This window comes from Sapajus apella, unplaced genomic scaffold (genome assembly GCF_009761245.1).
Source record: "Sapajus apella isolate SASKATOON/1434 unplaced genomic scaffold, GSC_monkey_1.0 scaffold29, whole genome shotgun sequence".
Taxonomy (NCBI): domain Eukaryota; kingdom Metazoa; phylum Chordata; class Mammalia; order Primates; family Cebidae; genus Sapajus; species Sapajus apella.
In genome coordinates this window covers 9940427-9959102 of record NW_022436969.1, presented here as the reverse complement: position 1 = coordinate 9959102, position 18676 = coordinate 9940427, and the positions used below count along the sequence as shown (strand labels likewise).

Genomic DNA, 18676 nt, shown 5'->3' with positions numbered 1-18676 from the left:
GGACGCCGGCAAGTACCATCGCCGCCCACCGCGGGGGAGGCGGCGCCGGCGCTCGGGCGCCCGCTTAGGAGCGAGAGGCTGGGGGCGCAGAAAGGCCGGCAGTTAACCTTGCACCCCGCAGCCCTCGCCGCCCCCGCCGCCCCCCCCGGGCTAGCCTCCCCCGGCCCCTTGCGCTCCTCGCGCTTCAGGCCGGGGGAGAGCGTGGTTTCCTGGCGGCCGTCGCTGTAGCCTGGCCCGGGAGCCCGCAGGAAGCAGGAGAGTCCCCGCCCACGGCCCCCTCCTGTCTGCCCGCTTGCCGCCGCCGCCGCCTCCCAGCAGCCGCGGGCCGCCCTCTAGTCCCAGCGGGGGGCGCGGCGGCCACGGCTGGGCAGCGGCTGTGAGCTCCGCTGGGACAGCGCCGCCGCCCCCGTGAGTTATTCCCACGTCCCCCGGGGCTCGCTGCCGCCTCCGCCGGCGCCGAGAGGCCGGCCCGTGCCCAACTCTCTCACGGGCCACCCGGCGGCAGCGGCGGCGGCGGCGGCGGCGGCAGCGGCGGAGCCCACCGCCCGGGCTCCGATGAGTAACTCCCGGAATAACCGGGTGATGGTGGAAGGGGTCGGCGCTCGGGTAGTGCGCGGCCCGGACTGGAAGTGGGGGAAGCAGGACGGCGGCGAGGGCCATGTGGGCACCGTCCGCAGCTTCGAGAGCCCCGAGGAGGTGGTAGTGGTGTGGGACAACGGCACTGCTGCCAACTACCGCTGCTCCGGGGCCTACGACCTGCGCATCCTGGACAGCGCGCCCACCGGTAAGCCGCGGCCACCTGGCCCGGGCCTGCGCGCGCGGGGACAGGGGCAAGCTGCGGTGGGCGTCGGGGCCGCGGGGAGAGGCCGGCGGTGGGACACCTGGTGGGCAGCGCCCGGCTGGAGTGAGCGGAAAGGGAAAGCGCCAAGGGAATTCTAGGTTCAGAACGGGTGAACAAAAACTTGCAGAAACGACCCTCTACTCCCAGGGGAAATGATGGCAGCACCATCACTGTGATGCTTTCAAGCCTGGAAGACACAAAGCATCAGGAAGAGAACAGACATAGCCCCCCGCCCCCCAACCTGACTCTTCCTCTTGGGAAGGGGTCTGGAGAGGCCTATCTAATAAGCCATTGAAATTAATCAGCCACCAAGTGATAACTGTTTGAAGGGAGGCCTGCCTTGCCATATGGTGCTCAGTTGACCGGTTACAATTGCCTAGGGGCCGTTGGTACCTCGGATTTGTGGAGATACCTTTTTTTCTTACCGCCTGTGACACAGAATGACTTGGAGTTCAGTAGCTGAATGTTACTTGGGACTCTGTGGAATGATTTTTCATCTAAATTGTTCAATTATATATCTTTATACCAATAGAGGGAAGAACAGCCTGAGCTCCTGAACCATTTCTTTGTGTTAAGTACTTTTTTCCAAGTGGCAGATCGGCATAGGGGACACCTGATTGATGTTCTTTTTTTTGTTATGTTAACATCCGGTCTCAGTAAGGTGGTGTCCAGATCTTATCCATTTCACCCAGCAGTGCTAGTCAGGGTCCTTGATTAGTGAATCTTGATTAGTGAATTTTAGGGATCTGTTATTTGGAGTTTTTAAGTGATTAAACCAAAGGCTTACTTTCACGAAATAAGTATCAAATTCATTTTCATGTAGATTCATCTTTGTTATTATTTATCCTTGATTCTGTAGAAAATAGTTCACATTTAAAATTGGATGCTTTTCAGAATTCCTAAATGAACTGCTTCTGAGATACTGAGTTTGTCAAAGCTTAACAAATGTTGGAATGGGCTCATAGGTATTAGTAGCAATAAAAAAGAAATTAACACTGAGCCGACTCAGTTTTTGAACAGGTAATTCATAAAATTGTGTTCCTTAGTAGCCTTTTAAAAATAATTATTTTTATTAAAACAATTTTTTTTTTAGAGACAATTGTCTCGCTTTCTCGGGATGATCTTGAACTCCTGGCCTCAAGCAACCCTCCTGCCTCAGCCTCCCAAAATGCTGCGATTACAGGTGTCAGCCACCAGGCCAGGCTTTAGCTAGCTTTTGAACATTAAAAAGGGTGTATGTACATCACTAGAAGAAAATAAAAAGATTCAGTAGCACAAAAAGGGGCAGCTGTTGTTATCAGTTTCTTGTGTAGTCTTACAGTATATTCATGGCAAGCATGTATGTGAATATACTATAAATCTAATCCCCCTTTAAGTACAAATGATTATAAACTATTCACTCCTCTGTACTCTTGTTTCTTTCACTAAGTCATATTGGTGATTGTTCCATTGTTTCATGGCTGCATAGTATTCCACTAATTGGATACAGTAATTCGTCTAACCAGTACTTTATTGATGGGCATTTTATTATTTCAGGTTTTCTTTGCAATGATGCAGTGAATAAATCTCCTTGTACATATATTCTTGTGCATATGTGCTGAGTATCTGCAGAAGTAGAATTGCTGCATAAAAACCTTGCACATAGTTAACATTTTGGTAGATGTTGACTAATTGCTCTTTGGTAATATGTTATGAGTTGACACTGCCAGCCGCAGTGTTTGAGGCCTGTGTCTAATTTCTGCATACTCTTTTTTTTTTTTTTTTTGAAACAGGGTTTTGTTCCTTCACCTGCAGTCTTGAAGTTTTGTCATTCTATCTCAAGCTAGAGTCTGACCACAGCTCTGTTTTTTGAGATGGAGTTTCACTGTTGTTGCCCAGGCCGGAGTGCAATGGTGCGATCTCAGCTCACTGCAATCTCTGCCTCCCTGGTTCAAGTGATTCTCCTGCCTCAGCCTCCCGAGTAGCTGGGATTACAGGCGCCTGCCACCACCCCTGGCTAATTTTTGTATTTTTACTAGAGACAAGGTTTCACCATGTTGGCCAGGCTGGTCTTGAATTCCTGACCTGAAGTGATCCACCTGCCTTGGCCTCCCAAAGTGCTGGGATTACAACACAACTCTTATTTGGAGGATTTTTTGGGATCAGTAATTGTAGATTTATGAGGGAATTTAAGTATCTAGGGTAAAGTGTAACAAGTTCTTTACTACAGTGATTTTTGAAGGGATATTAATGTTATCTATATGTTTTTAGTATGGGGTGTATCTGTCATATTAATGGTTGTATTTTATCTTAATGTAAAAGTAGATGTTTTTCAGAAGTAACTTTTAGAATCTTAGTTTAATTAATAAGATAATTTTGTACATAATTTGTTATATGTAGTGGTTTACCTTGTTCATCTCATCTTTTAACAAACATTTTAAGAGCAGAATAGATGGATAGCTAACCTTCATATGAAATACTTGTTGAAATATATTTTAATTTCTACGGTTTATATTCTTCAGGTTTTTTTTTTTTTTTTAAAGAATTGAACAAAATTCTAAGCTCCTGGCTCTTGTTTTGCCCCAGAACTATAATATTACTTTCAGTGTTTTCTTTTTTCTTCAAAATATTTAATAATTGGTGTTCACTGACATTTTATTACATTGTACAAGATTTACTCAATATTAAGTACTTGATATTTGTTTGCATAATATTAAAATTTAAAAAATTATCTTTTCTTTTGGAAACAATTGTAGTCTTCCAAAAAAATGACAAAACTAGTAAGAGTTTTCTTTTGCCCTTTACCCATCCTCTTCAGCTGTTAATATCTTACCAAGTACAATGACCAAAACCAGAAAATTAACACTAATATGGTAATAGTGTATTAACTAATACTAAGTCCTTTTTCAAATTTCATCGATTGTCCTACTAATATTCTTTTTCTGATCCAAGATCACATGTTGCATTTAGTAGTCTCTTCCAATCTGGACTAGTTCTTCAGTCTTTAGTCAGTGTCAGGGTAATGAAAAACAATCTTATTATCTCTCAAATCTGTTTCTGCTGGTTCTTCCTGATTAAATTCAGATTACGTATTTTTGGCAAGAATACCATAGAAATGATGTTTTTCCCTTGTTAGTGCATCATACCGGGAGGTACATGGTATCCATATGTCTCATTAGTGATGGTGTTAACTCAGCTAAGTCAGCAGCAATTTTACCCATTACTGCTTTTGTACCAGCAATGTGATGCCAGGTACTTGTGAAAAAGGCAACTAATATATATTATTGTGAAAATACTCTTGACCTCATGAAACCCCTCAAAGGGTCTTGAGGATTTCCCTAAAGGTTGAAGAACAACATTTTGAGCTGGGTGCAGTGGCTCACGCCTGTAATCCCAGCATTTTGGGAGGCCGAGGTGGGTGGATCACGAGGTCAAGGGATCGAGACCATCCTGGCCAACGGGGTTTCACCAAACGCCATCTCTACTAAAAAAAAAAAAAAAAAAATACAAAAATTAGCTGGGCGTGGTGGCTCATGCCTGTAGTCCCAGCTACTTGGGAGGCTGAGGCAGGAGAATCTCTTGAACCCAGGAGATGGAGTTTACAGTGAGCAGAGATCATGCCACTGCACTCCAGCATGGTGACAGAGTGAGACTGTTTAAAAAAAAAAGAACAACACTTTGAAAGTCACTGCCCTAGAGAGAATCTCTATTTGAGCCCATAGAGGCTTGTATAGGAGTGTTCACAGCAGTTACAATGGTTTTGAGAGAAATAAAATAAAATTTAAAAGAGAATGTTCACAGCAGTGTTGCATGTGAAAGCAGAAAATTGGAAAAAACTTAAATGTACATTAACAAGAGAATGGATAACTTGTATGAATTTGTATAGTGTACTACTATATAGAAGAGAAAGTTAATATTAAGCAAATAAAGTAAGTTGCAAAAGAAAAGCTTGCAACTCACTTTATATGGTATGTTAAAGTGCGGAACCAAACTGTTTTAGGATAGGGTTTTCAGTCTTGGCACTATTGACATTTTGAACTGGATAGGACAATTTTTTGTTATAGGAATGTCCTGTGCATTGTAGGCAGGCATCCCTGGCCTCTACCCATTAGATGCAGTAGTACCCCACCCCCTTGTGACAACCCACAATATCTCCAGACATTGCCAGATGTCCCCTCGTGGGGGGCGTAATTGCTCCCAATTGAGACTCATTGATTTAGGGATATGTACATGTGTGGTAAAAGTACCCCACAAAAAGGTAATGATAAACACTAAATTTGAGGGAGTAGACATCCTTATGGTGAAGGGAAGGGAGTGGAGAGCACAATTGGTGGGAGTACATCAGGGGCATTTAAGTATTTTGGTAATGTTCTATGTATTAAACCTACCCCATGGTGAGTGCATAGGTGTTACACACACACACACTTTTTTTTTTTTTTTTTTTGGAGACAGAATCTCACTCTGTGGCCCAGGCAGGAGTACAGTGGTGTGATCTCAGCTCACTGCAACCTCCGTCTCCTGGGTTCAAGCGATTCTCCTGCCTCATCCTCCTGATAAACCGGAATTATAGGCATGTGCCACCACACCTGGCTAACTTTTGTATTTTTAGTAGAGACGGGGTTTTACCATGTTGGCCAGGCTGGTCTCTCACACCTGACCTCAAGTGATCCATAACTTCAGCCTTCCAAAGTACTGGGATTACAGGTGTGAGCCACTGCACCCAGCCTGTTCTGTATTTTTGTGTCTGACATATTTTTGTACTTAAAAAAAAAGTTTTAGATTTATCAGAGGGATAAGTGAGGTTGCCTTTGATTATTCATCCTTTGTTTCCTAGTTCCACCTACATTACATGAATAGAAAATTTATTTTCGTATGATTGGGAATTAAGAAAAGGGTAATCTTCAACATAGGATTCTTTGCAACTTTTCTGGGAGTTAAGGATTCTGGAGTGGTTGCATCATTGTAAATCTTTCTGATAAGATTTTTCTCACTACATGTTGAACATTTTGTCTGGGAGTTGTATGTGGGTCTGTAATATTTTGGCATATCAGCTTAATTTTTTCTTTCAGGAGACACATGATATGTTTGAATTTATGGTCTAGGATAGTTAAGCTTTGCAGAGAGGAGCATTTAGTGTCTGTTTGAGTGATATAACTTCTATCTTGTTTCCAGATTCATTTGGCTCATTTGTAGTGAACAAGAAGATTTTGGGACTATATGGGATATTATTTAATTAGTTTGAATTTAATTTTGTAAAGTCTGTAATCAAGTAGGTGTAGTTGATTTCTTATCATCTAGGCACTGATTTTATAGGAGTTGGGGAGAAGTATGTTTTTATTTACACTTGCTTTGTGGTCACTTGACTACAGTGTTGTATTGTTACCGGAGATAATGGAGAAAATGAAAGTAGATTTCTTGTTAGATAATACTAAGTTAGAGGTATAGAAAATCAGCTTTATTCAAAACTAGTTTCTGGTCATAATTCATTCACACTGTTTTTGGGGGTAGTTCTTTGTCCTTTTTCTTTGACCGCTAAAAAAAAATGCCTCTCCGGTCATATGTGGAAAAACTTCTCAGATGTTTTGTGTTCAACAGAAGGTTTAAAAGGGCTGACTCTGGATTTAAAAAATGAAATGAATTAATAATCCTCAGCTTTTCCTTTTCTGAGTCCCCTATTCTGATCTGTTTCTAGAACTACAGTAGAAAAGGGTATTGTCAGGGCACAGAGCTGTAGGAAAAAACAGGACTTGAGGGAACAATATTTGGGGAGCAGGATGCCACACCTGGAAACGATGGAATATCATAAGATGTTTTTTTTACTAATGACATCTGCAAGGAAAACCTTATATCCTCATAGATCCTACCTATTTCAAAAACTTCTGTAAAATGTCTTTCTTATTTTATTTCCATCCATTAAAACAAAGTTTGAAATTATGAAAGTCTGTCTAGTTCTTAATAGTCCCTGTAGATTGCAGCTTGGTTTAGCTGAGGACTTCAAGAAATCAACTAGTAGACCCCTGTGTCAGTACTTCTCAAACGTAAACACACAGATCACCTGGGGACCTTTTAAAATGTAAATTCTGATTCAGTAAGCCTGGGATTCTGCGAGGGTATTTCTAATAAGCTCATAGGTGATGCAGATACTGCTGCCTCATGGACACTTTGAACGGCAGAGTACTAAGTAACTATTTGTCTACTTGAGATGCTCAGAGTTTCTGTTTTCTCTTTTTCCCTTTAACATATTCCAAGCCTTTATTATTTGTTGGTAATACATGTCTTTAAAACTAGATTGGCAGTGGCTCACGCCTGTAATCCAAGCACTTTGGGAGGCTGAGACGGGTGGAATACTTGAGATCAGGAGTTCGAGACCAGCCTGACCAACATGGAGAAACCCCATCTCTACTAAAAATACAAAATTAGCTGGGTGTGATGGTGCATGCCTGTAATCCCACCTACTCGGGAGGCTGAGGCAGGAGAATCGCTTGAACCCAGGAGGTGGAGATTGTGGTGAGCCAAGATCACGCTATTGTACTCCAGCCTGGGCAAGAAGAGCAAACCTCATCTCAAAAAACAAACGAAACGAAACAAACAAAAAACTAGGTTGACAATTGGCATTATTAGTCAGGGAGAAGAGAAATGTGTACAATTAAAATAAAGGAGCATGTAACACCTTTCTGATATATGGCATTTTTTGTAAGTGTAATGCTGTCTTAATGTATATTTCTGATCCTGTACTTTTCAGTCTATCCCTCTGATTAGATTAGATATTTCTTTTTGAATGTGTTCCCGGATAACCACCCACCAGGGTCTCTCCTCCACCCTCTTTAATTGCTAGCTTGTGTGATCTCACCACACTTGGGCTTTCATCTGTTATAGCAGGGTTTGCTGTGTTGTAATTGCCTTTTGCAAAGGTGTATATTATTCTTGTATCTCCATTTTCTAGCAGAGCCATGTCTCTGGATGAGTATTTTCTGTATGAAACACACTTTCAAAGAGCTTTTACTCATTGGATCCAAGATTAGACAGATATTATCCTGAAACAAGATAAAAGGAAACTGAGGTTCAGAGAAATTAAGAAATTTGTTCAGTCACAAAGCTGGTGAGTGGCAGATAGGGATAAATGCCAGTTCATTGCTTTTCCTCTATATCATTCTCTTTTTATTTTATAGTATAGTAGTTCAGAAACATGACCATCTGTAATATTTTGCTTGTGGGAAAATTGATAATGAAATGTAAATAACCAATTTAAAAATGAAATTTTGTGATAAATACTGTTGTAAATTGTTCAGTGCTGTTTTCAGAACCATTTTTTTTTCAGTTTTCTTTTCTTACCCTCTCTCTTTCCCTCCCTCCCTCCCTTCTTTTCCCCTCTCCCTCCTCCCTTTATTTCTCCTTTCTTTTCTTTCTTTCCAGAGCTTTGCTCTTGACCCCCAGGCTGGAGTGCAGTGGCGCAATCTCGGCTTACTGCAACCTACACCTCCTGGGCTCAAGCCATCTTCCCACCTCAGCCTACCTGGTAGCTGGGACTACGGGTGTGCACCACCATGCACAGCTAATTTGGGTATTTTTTGTAGAGACAGGTAGAGACAGGGTCCTCCGTGTTGCCCAGGTTGCTCTTGAACTTGTGAGCTCAAGTGATCTGCCTGCCTCAGCCTCCCAAAGTGCTGGGATTACAGTTGTGTGCTACAGGGCCCAGACATTTTTTTTTTTTTTTTTTTTTTTCTTTTTTAGAGAGAGTTTCACTCTGTTGCCCAGAGTGCTCGAATTCCTGGGCTCAGGTGATCCTCCCACCTCCGCCTCTAGAGTAGCTAGGACTACAGATGCACACCACCAAGCCTGGCTAATTTTTTATTTTTTTATTTTTCTTAGAGTTGGGGTCTTGCTGTTTCACCCAGGCTAATTTCAAACTCCTGGCCTCAAGTGATCCTTCAATTTCAGCATCCCAGATTGCTTGGATTATAGGCATGAGCCACTGAGCTCTGCTTGTTTCTTTCTAGTGTGTTCTTTTTGCACAGCTAACGTTTTACTATATACATGGTTTTGTTTCATTCTTTTTTTCTACTTGACATATATATTTTCTGTTTTCCTTATACATAATCTGATATGTACTTCCTATATAGTAAAATAAGGTGACAGTTATTTTTATGTCTTAAATTTACCTACTTATAAAGAAATAATATATATATTCCCATATAGGTATGCCATATATACTATTCGTCAGTTTTCTTTTAAAATGTATACTGTCATGGACATCTTGCAGCGTTAGCACATAAGAATCTGTCTTACTTTTTTTAGTAGGTACATGGTATTTAATAGTTAAAAATATTTTACTTAACTATTCTACTTTTGATAGACATTTATATTGTTTCCTTTTTTGTTATTTCAAACAACACTGCAAGAAATATCTTTCTGTATACATATCTTTGTGTACTAATTTTTAGCTTTTAAGTTAATTTGTTATAAGAATGTCCCTTATAAATGACATGGCTAAATATTGTCTTCACTGACTTTGAGAACCTTTGTCTTTTTTTTTGTGGAAGGGAGGGGAGGGGACCTTTGTCTTATAATAGAGGAATTTAGTTCATATGTATTATGGCAACTGATACATTTTTTTGTGATTATGGGTACCATTTTAACTTTCCAGTTTTCTTGTGTGTTTTTTTTTTTCTAATCAGTTCAATTTTACCACCTTTTTTCTGTTCTGCTAATTACTACTTTTTAATATTTAACAAACATTAAAAATCAGTTTTTTTTTGCGTGTAGAAAACTAAACGGTCTCTTTAATTACTTCTGTCCATACTTTTTTTTGAGATGGAGTCTCATTCCCAAGCTGGAGTGCAGTGGCATGATCTCGTCTCACTGCAACTTCCGCCTCCTAAGTGCAAGCAATTCTCCCACCTTGGCCTCCAGAGTAGCTGGGATCACAGGCAGGTGCCACCACGCCTGGCTAATTTTTGTGTTTTTCATGGAGATGGGATTTCACCACGTTGGCCAGGCTGGTCTTGGACTCCTGACCTCAGGTGATCCACCCGCCTCAGCCTCCCAGAGTGCTGGGATTACAGGCATGAGCCACTGGGCCCGGCCATCTCCTGCCCATACTTCTTACCTTTTTCATTGTTTTATGTAAATTTTCAGGAAAATTAGTCCCAAATTTTTGTTTGCATTGCCGTCTTTCCCCCACCATACTCCTGTAAATACGTGCTCCTTTTTATGTTGTAAGATTTGCTTAGCTGGGCATAGTGGCTCACGCCTGTAATCCTAGCACTTTGGGAGGCCGAGGCGGGCGGATTGCTTGAGCCCAGGAGTTTCAGACCAGCCTGGGCAACATGGCAAAACCCTGTCTCTACAAAAAAATATAAAAATTAGCCTGGCATGGTGATGCATGCCTGTAGTCCCAGCTATTTGGCGGTGAGGCTCAGGCAGGAGGATCAGTTGAGCCTGGGAGGCAGAAGTTGCAGTGAGCTGAGGTTGTGCCATTGCATTCCAGCCTGGGCGACAGAGTGAGACCCTGTCTCAAACAGGAAACAAAAAAAGAAAAAGACTTGCTCTTAAAATTGCATCAAACATCACAGTTATTATTATTATTATTATTATTTATTTATTTTTTTGAGACAGTGTTTTGCTCTTGTTGCCCAGGCTGGAGTGCAATGGAGCAATCTTGGCTCACTGCAGCCTCGTCTCCTGGGTTCAAGCAATTCTGCTGCCTCAGCCCCCAAGTAGCTGGGACTACAGGCATGCACTACCATGCTTGGCAAATTTTTGTATTTTTAGTAGAGACTGGGTTTCACCATGTTGGCCAGGCTGGTCTCTCCAACTCCTGACCTCAAGTGATCTGCCCGCCTCTGCCTCCCAAAGTGCTGGGATTATAGGCATGAGCTACCCGCACCCAGCTCACAGTTATATTATTAATAATTAATTGGATTTAAATTGTAGTTCTTTCTTATTACTGTTTCTTCACTATATCTCATGTCATTCCCTTCTCATTTTTTTGGGGAAAAATTCCTTTCCCTTTCCTTTCTCTCTTTTCTTTCTTTCTCGTAGTTTGAGTCCTTGCAGCCCTGAAAATTGCTTTATTTTGCCACACTGTCTCTCCTACCCCCAAACCTGACTGATAATTTCGTTGTATGTACAATATTAGATTCAAAATCTTCTACTGTTAGAACTGCCTCCCTGTTCTAGCATTTAATGTTGGATAGGAAAAGTCCTATGCTAGTTCATGCTATGGTTATTTGATTAACTTAATGTAATACGATTGTTGAACATTAATAGGTTTTTGGGAGTGTATGTGTGTACACAATATGTCACAGGTAGGTTATTATATATATTTAGCTTCTTGTAAGAAAACCTATTAGTCCCATGAAAGAGTTTTTGTTGTTAAAGTAAGTAATTGAGCTTCATATAAGGCTGTCAGATCCTCCAGCTTGAGCCGGTCAACCTTTACTATTGTGGTAGTTCTTGGGTTCTTTATCTTTTATTCTTTTTTTTTTTTTTTTTTTTGAGATGGAGTTCTGCTCTTGTTGCCCAGGCTGGAGTACAATGATGCGATCTTGGCTCACCGCAACCTCCGCCTCCCAGGTTCAAGCAGTCCTCCTGCCTCAGCCTCCCGAGTAGCTGGGACTACAGGCATGTGCCACCATGCCTGGCCAATTTTGTATTTGTAGTAGAGATGGGATTTCTCTATGTTGGTCAGGCTGATCTCGAACTCTTGACTTCAGTTGATCCTCCCGCCTTGGCCTCCCAAAGTGCTGGGATTACAGGCCTGAGCTACCGTGGCCAGCCTATCTTTTATTCTTTATTCCAAATACATTGGCTCAAAGTCCCAGCTATGCTCTTGAGGCTAATCTCTGCCCTTGGCAGAAGATGTGACAACTGTCATATCATACTTGGTGTTCAAATTACTGAAATGGTACGTCTTGTATAACTTTTTTTTTAATGAAGAAAATTGACCAATTAATATTTATGTTTGTATGTGGTTGTGGATAATTACATTACCTGGTAAGGGAGAAAATTTTCAGTTAGCAGTTAGAATTGGGCCAGCCAGCTGTCTTTTTCCTTTATCTAGGAAATATATGGATTAGATAAATTTAAGAATAAATATTCCTCTGTCTTTGAAAGAATCTCAAATGTTAAATAGCTAATAACTATTCATACAGCTAACTCATAGGTGACCTGGGAAATACAAATTAAACAAAGATATCTTTTCACTTCAATTCAATTAACAAAAATTAAAAATCTAATAATAGTGTATATTAGTGAAGAATATAGGGAAACAACTCTCTAAGACTTGTGGTAGAGTAAATCTATATAACCACTTTGAGAAGCAATTTGGCAACATCTTGTAAATTAAAAAAACGAAAAAGCAACAACACAAAACACATGTTCTGCAGCTGAAAACATCTTCCAGGTGTATGTTCATGAGATTCTCAGGCACATATTTATAAAGATATGTATGAAGGAATTCATTGCAATGTTGTTTGTTAAAAACAAAATTGGGGAACTATTAAAAGTTCATACATAGACTAACGAAAACATAAATAAGGAAAATATTAGCAGTTAAAATGGAAGAATTAGATGTATGTTTACTAAATATATGTTGAGTGAAAAAGCAACAAAGGGATAACATAGACTGTGCTTTTTCTTTCTTTTCCCTGCCTCCTCCCTGCCTCAATGCTGTGCTTTTAATGTAAATTTTTGAAAGACTAAAAAATTACTTATGGAAAACTATGTAGAAAAAGGATGGATGGACTGAAAGGATTAAACCTTCAGAATGATACTTTAGTATTTTGTTTCTGAAAATATTCTTTATTTTTATTTATGTTTTTTTGAGACGGAGTTTTGCCCGTTGCCCAGTCTGTAGTGCAGTGGCATGAACTCGGCTCATTGCAACCTTTGCTTCCCAGGTTCGAGCAATTATCCTGCCTCAGCCTTCCAAGTAGCTGGGATTACAGGTGCCTGCCACCACGCCTGGCTAATTCTGTATTTTTAGTAGAGACATTGTTCCACCATGTTGGTCTTGAACTCCTTACCTCAAGTGATCCACCCTCCTCAGCCTCCCAAAGTGATAGGAATACAGGCGTGAACCATCACGCCCGGCCTGCCTCCCTCCCTCTCTCTCTCTCTCTCTCTATATATATATATCTATATATATATCTATATCTATATATATGTGTGTGTGTATATATGTATATATTTTAAAATGAGATGAGACCAATTTGATTTTATTTTTGAAAATTTTAGTTTAATAGTAAGTCAAGTCTAAGTTTCGTTTGTTTCAGTTCTTAATTTTACTGGATGCTGTAGCTAAAAAGAAGACCTCACAATGAGAGATCATAGAGTCTAATAAAAGAAGTATGTTTCTTTTTCTTTTTTTTGAGATAGAGTTTCACTCTTGTTGCCCAGGCTGGTGTGCAGAGACGCGATCTCGGCTCACTGTGACCTCCGCTTCCTGGGTTCAGGCGATTCTCCTGCCTCAGTCTCCCAAGTAGCTGAGATTACAGGTGCCCACCACCAAGCCTGGCTAATTTCTTGTATTTTTAGTAGAGACAAGGTTTCACCGTGTTGACCAGGCTGGTCTCCAATTCCTGACCTCAGGTGATCCACGCACCTCAGCCTCCCAAAGTGCTGGGATTACAGGTGTGAGCCATGGCGCCTGGCCAAGAAGTACATTTCTGATGGATGTATGCTGGTTATTAACCTCACCTCTTAACCCTCATCTTTGCCCTGTGAGGCTGGATTGGTTCTGCACACTGTATTTCTCCTTTGCCAGTTGGATCCCTGTTGGCTTTGCCCGTAGGAGGCACTAGAGGGAGACTGGACGGCTGGATTGGGGATCTGACTTGCTCTTCCTGTTTGATATTGTTCTACCCAGCAGGCTGGAATGGGATGTCGATTTCCGTATCAGTATTTGATTCTAGTCTGCATTCAGTAGTCCCTCTTTATCCATGGTCTTGCTTTCCACATTTTCAGTTACCTGAGGTCAACCATGGTCTGAAAATATAAAATCAGAAATTCCAGAAATAAACAATTCATAAGTTTTAAATTGCACAGTATTCTGAATAGTGTGATGAACTCTCCTGCCTGGGACTGAATCATTACTGTGTCCAGCATCCCCACACTGCCTATTCTTCCCACCCATTTAGTCACTTAGTAGCTGCCTGTTATCAGATCAACTGTCATGGTATTGTGGGGCTCGTGTTCCTGTAACCCTTGTTTGATTTCATAATGGCCCCAAAGCTGAAGAGTAGTGATGTTGGCAATTCAGATAGGTCAAAGAGAAGTCATCAAGTGCATCCTTTAAGTAAATAGGTGAAAGTTCTCAAGGAAAGAGAAGAAAGCCCTATGCTGAGGATTCTGGGATCTACAGTGATGAACCATCTATCCATGAAATTGTGAAGAAAGAAAAAGAATTCATATTAGTTTTGCTGTCACACCTTAAACTACAAAAGTTAGGGCCACAGTGCATGGTAAGTGCTTAGTTAAGATGGAAAAGGCATTAAATTTGTGGGTGGAACGTGTAAGCAGAAATGTATTCCAATTGGCAGCAGTTGGGTTTAGTGCTATCTGCAGTTGAAGGCATCCATTGGGGAGTCTTGGAAAGTATTCCTTTGGATAAGGAGACTCTGCTGTATTTCCAACAACAGCAAAACGACTCTGTACCTTCCTCAGGGACACCTGTACCAACTGGTCACAGCACCTCTTTAAAGGTCTGGATCCTAGTTCCTCGGGGCCCCATCTTTAAGTCATTTTTTTTCATTGTTTCCCCACTTCTAGGGGTGGTGTATTATGTGGTTTCTGTTTTCTGATTGGATTCTAATACAATGTGTTTACTAAATCTTGATACTTATTTTTCTATCTTGTTTACCAATTAAGTAAAAATTTCTATTGAAATTTAGCTGGTTGTTTCCCATCTTTTCTGATTTGGATCATTTCTTATAGACTAAATTGGAAGGCATTCATTTTTGTATATTGAACAAGTGAATTAAAAATCTGTTGAATTTAAAGTAAAGTAAAACATTATCATCTTTTAAGGATGCAGATGAGTTTGTTGGTACCACACATCATTTCAGCATTAAGAACAATGTAATGATGGAAACAGCTCCAACATCCAAAATCAGTTTTCACATTGTTCCCTCTAGTTTCTTTGGGAAAGCATTTCACATTTGTCAGATGTCACTTTTCTTTGGAAGGGACAGATTCAATAGGTGTTATTAGAAAAAAATAATTTCTAAGTGGTGTATCAGCAACAATTATTTTTTTTATCAGAAGAAGTGTACAATTTTAAAACAACACTATTATTATTTTGTAAAAGAAAAAATGAAACTCATTCTTAATTTTGACTCTTTTAAGCACTCTGTTTCAAGGTAATCAGTGACATTTTGTTTTGTATCATGAGGATATACTCCACAAATATGCCTAAGTAGGTACACAAAAGCTGCAGCATGTGCTAATATGCCAGAGGTGTATAATGCAGAGGACCTTTGTTAACTTCCTCATGTTCTCAGACTCCCACTGACCCTCAGCATACCTTGTGTTCCAGGTGTGATGTGTGATGTGTGGATTTTTTTCCAGGGACGCACTAGGATGTTATTGTCAATAGACTAATTTACAATGTGTGAAACTTAATTTCTTTCTTCTATTTTTAGGAAAAAATAAATATAAAAGTAGAAGTTTTTTTTTGTTTTTTTTTTTGTTTTTTTTTTTGAGACAGAGTCTTGCTCTGTTGCCAGGTGCCAGGCTGGAGTGCAGTGGCATGATCTTGGCTCACTGTAAACCTCACCTCCCGGGCTCAAGCAATTCTCCTGCCTCAGCCTCCCAAGCAGCTGGGACCACAGGCATGCGCCACCACGCCCAGCTAACTTTTGTATTTTTTAGTAGAGATGGGGTTTCACCATGGTCTTGATCTTTTGAGCACGTGATCTGCCTGCCTTGGCCTCCCAGAGTGCTGGGATTACAGGCGTGAGCCACCGTGCCTGGCCAAAAGTAGAAGTTTTAAGGGAAGTCTACAATACCTTTTTCAGAATGCTTGGGACTTAGTTTATAAACTTTTGGATTTTAGCATTATATGGTATGTTTGCTGTGTAACACGTAACATGTACTTTGAGATCTGCAGCTACACCCTATAGATAAATACATTAATACTTCTGCAGCACAGGAATACTTCTAAGGGGATAAAGACTATGTTCTTTATGTAGCTTTTGGTCTGTTCAGATGAGCATTTATCACTAAATGAGTTTGCTGCTAACATTAAAAAAAACTGTTTTGGAGTTGGGAGTTTTTTGGATTTTGGAATTACAAATAAGGGATTGTGGATAGATAAGTGATTTTCTCTTGAGTGTCAAAGGGTCATCTTTTGTATCTCCTGAGTCATTTACCTCACTTTTGGAAACCATTGCTTTAAGTCATCAAACAGGAGCTTGTGCATTTCAAGTACCTGAAGGAAAACAGCTTTTTTAGAACATTCCTCCTCATCTTTCTAAACCCATTTCCTTACTCACATACTTTCATACGGCTGCACACCATTTAGCTTGTCTTTCTTATCATGTCTGGAAATGTAGTTATGGCAGTTTAACCATTTCCTCAGATGGAGTTAGGAACACAACATTTTTTTTTTAATCTTTGTACGCCTGTAGATTAGCTCTATGTAGTGTAAACAGGTTCTTGGGAACTAGTCTGGTACCTAAGTTATCTTTAAACGTTTGTTTCTGAAGGAAAATGGGTTCTGAATTCTAAACAATTGACTCTTATAAAATGAACTTGTGGAACATGACCAAGATAAGGTAGTATTTAAATTAGTGGAGGAGATAAGAAATGGAAAACAGCAGATAGTCTAGAATGTCATAAGAAATGGAAAACAGCAGATAGTCCAGACATTCATTTTTGGCTTTGGAATACTTATTTATTTATTTATATGTTTATTACTTTTTTAAAAGCAGATTTGCTTCTGTGGATATTTGCTTGGGTTAGAATTCATTTATATTCTCAGAGCACATTTAGGATAAGAGTATTTGGTTTCCTTCAGGGATGGATTTATCATCTTGATGATAATTTTGTTCCTAAACCAACAAGAAATGGAGCAGGGACTTTTTAATATTAAAATAAATTATTGTTTGATTTGTGGCAGTTTTGCAGGGCTAGTGTTAGTGAATCCCGAGAGCTTTGAATTGTAATATTTTACATGATGGTGCCTTACTCATCCCTCACCCTCCAGTTTCTTTGCAGGGGATAGTAGAAAAGGCAGTAGCTTAGGAGTCGGGAAATCAAGGATTTTATCAAGTGAGCCTATTAACTAGGGGAATGGATTAACATTTACTGAGCTTTAGTCATGTGTCAGGCATTGAATGCTTTATTGCATTGTTGTTTGTTAGGCTTCATTTTATTGGTGAGAAAATAGGCCATGAGAAATTAACTTGCCCAAGACTTCACAAGTAAGTAAGTTGTTGGTGGAGATTCAAATCCTGGTCTGTCAGTCATTTTTTCCCCCCAGTTTTGAGCCTTCATTTGTCACCTGTAAAATGAAATCAAAGTAGTTCAAGACATACAGGTGTTCTGCTTCTCAAGTCAAATAATGAGTTTTTACCAGTAGTGCAGTTATTTCAAAATGTATGACGTTTTTTTTTTTTTTTTTTTTTTTGAGATGAAGCCTTGCTTTATCGCCCAGGCTGGAGTGTAGAGGCGCGATCTTGGCTCATTGCAACCTTCCCCTCCTGGGTTCAAGTGATGCACCTGTCTCAACCTCCTGAGCAGCTGGGATCACAGGCACACGCCACTGTGGCCAGCAAATTAGGTATTTTTAGTAAAGGTAGGGTGTTGCCATGCTGGGTAGGCTGGTCTCGAACTCCTGACCTTAGATGATCTGCCCTCCCTGGCCTCCCAAAGGGATGGAATTATAGGTGTGAGCCACTGTGCCTGGTTTCACAATGTATTTTCTTAATTTTATGTTTCACGTCATTAATTTTCTACTTCTGTATAAAAGAATGCCAAAAATATAAACAAATTCATTATTAAAATTGCCAGTTTTATGTCTAGTTTTGAGAACTTATTTCTTTTGGACTGTGTGTGGCGTTATGCATACTTGTAATAGATTGGTGGAGGTTTCCAAAAGAATAATTTGTCTAACAGAAAAAACATGAAGGAGTTGTAAACTTTGGGTAACACTTTCAAAGACATTTTCTTTTTTTCCTATGTAATCCTTTAGCAGCTCAAGACATTTTCTTTTTTTTTTTTTTTGAGACAGTCTCACTCTGTCCTCTAGGCTAGAGTGCAATGGCGCGATCTCAGCTCACTGCAACCTCCATCTCCCAAGGTTCAAGCAATTCTCCTGCCTCTCCCGAGTAGCTGAGATTACAGGTGCCTGCCACTATGCCCAGCTCATTTTTGTCTTTTTAGTGGAGACTGGGCTTTATCACGCTAGTCAGGCTGGTCTCAAACTCCTGACCTCAGATATTTGCCTACCTCGGCGTCCCAAAGTGCTGGTATTACAGGCGTGAGCCACTGCAGCCAGCCAAGACGTTTTCTTAATGCATAATAAGAGTTGGTTGCAAGTAGATGGTGTAGAGTTCAACTACGCTATTGAAATTAACTTAAAAAAAGACAGTCTTTTGGGCTGTACAGTGGCCCACGCCTGTAATCACAGTGCCTTGGGAGGCTAAGGCTGGTGGATTGCTTGAGGTCAGGAGTTGAAGACCAGCCTGGTCAACGTAGTGAAACCCTGTCTCCACTAAAAATAGAAAAATTAACCAGTCATGGTGGCACACACCTGTAATCCCAGCTACTTTGGAGACTGTGGCAGGAGAATCTCTCGAACCTGGGAGGCAGAGGTTGAAGTGAGCTGATATCGTGCCACTGCTCTCCAGCCTG

General features: G+C 40.6%; 1 protein-coding gene across 1 annotated transcript in view; it reads left to right on the top strand.

The window, feature by feature from the left end:
* The first annotated feature begins 303 nt into the window (after positions 1-303).
* The window catches only part of MIB1 (mindbomb E3 ubiquitin protein ligase 1), a 135023-nt gene continuing 116650 nt past the window's right edge, over positions 304-18676 (top strand). The window contains exon 1 of the mRNA XM_032293220.1: positions 304-784. Coding sequence (XP_032149111.1) covers positions 556-784 — 229 coding nt within the window. The 5' untranslated portion in view covers positions 304-555. The remainder of the gene's footprint in view (positions 785-18676) is intronic.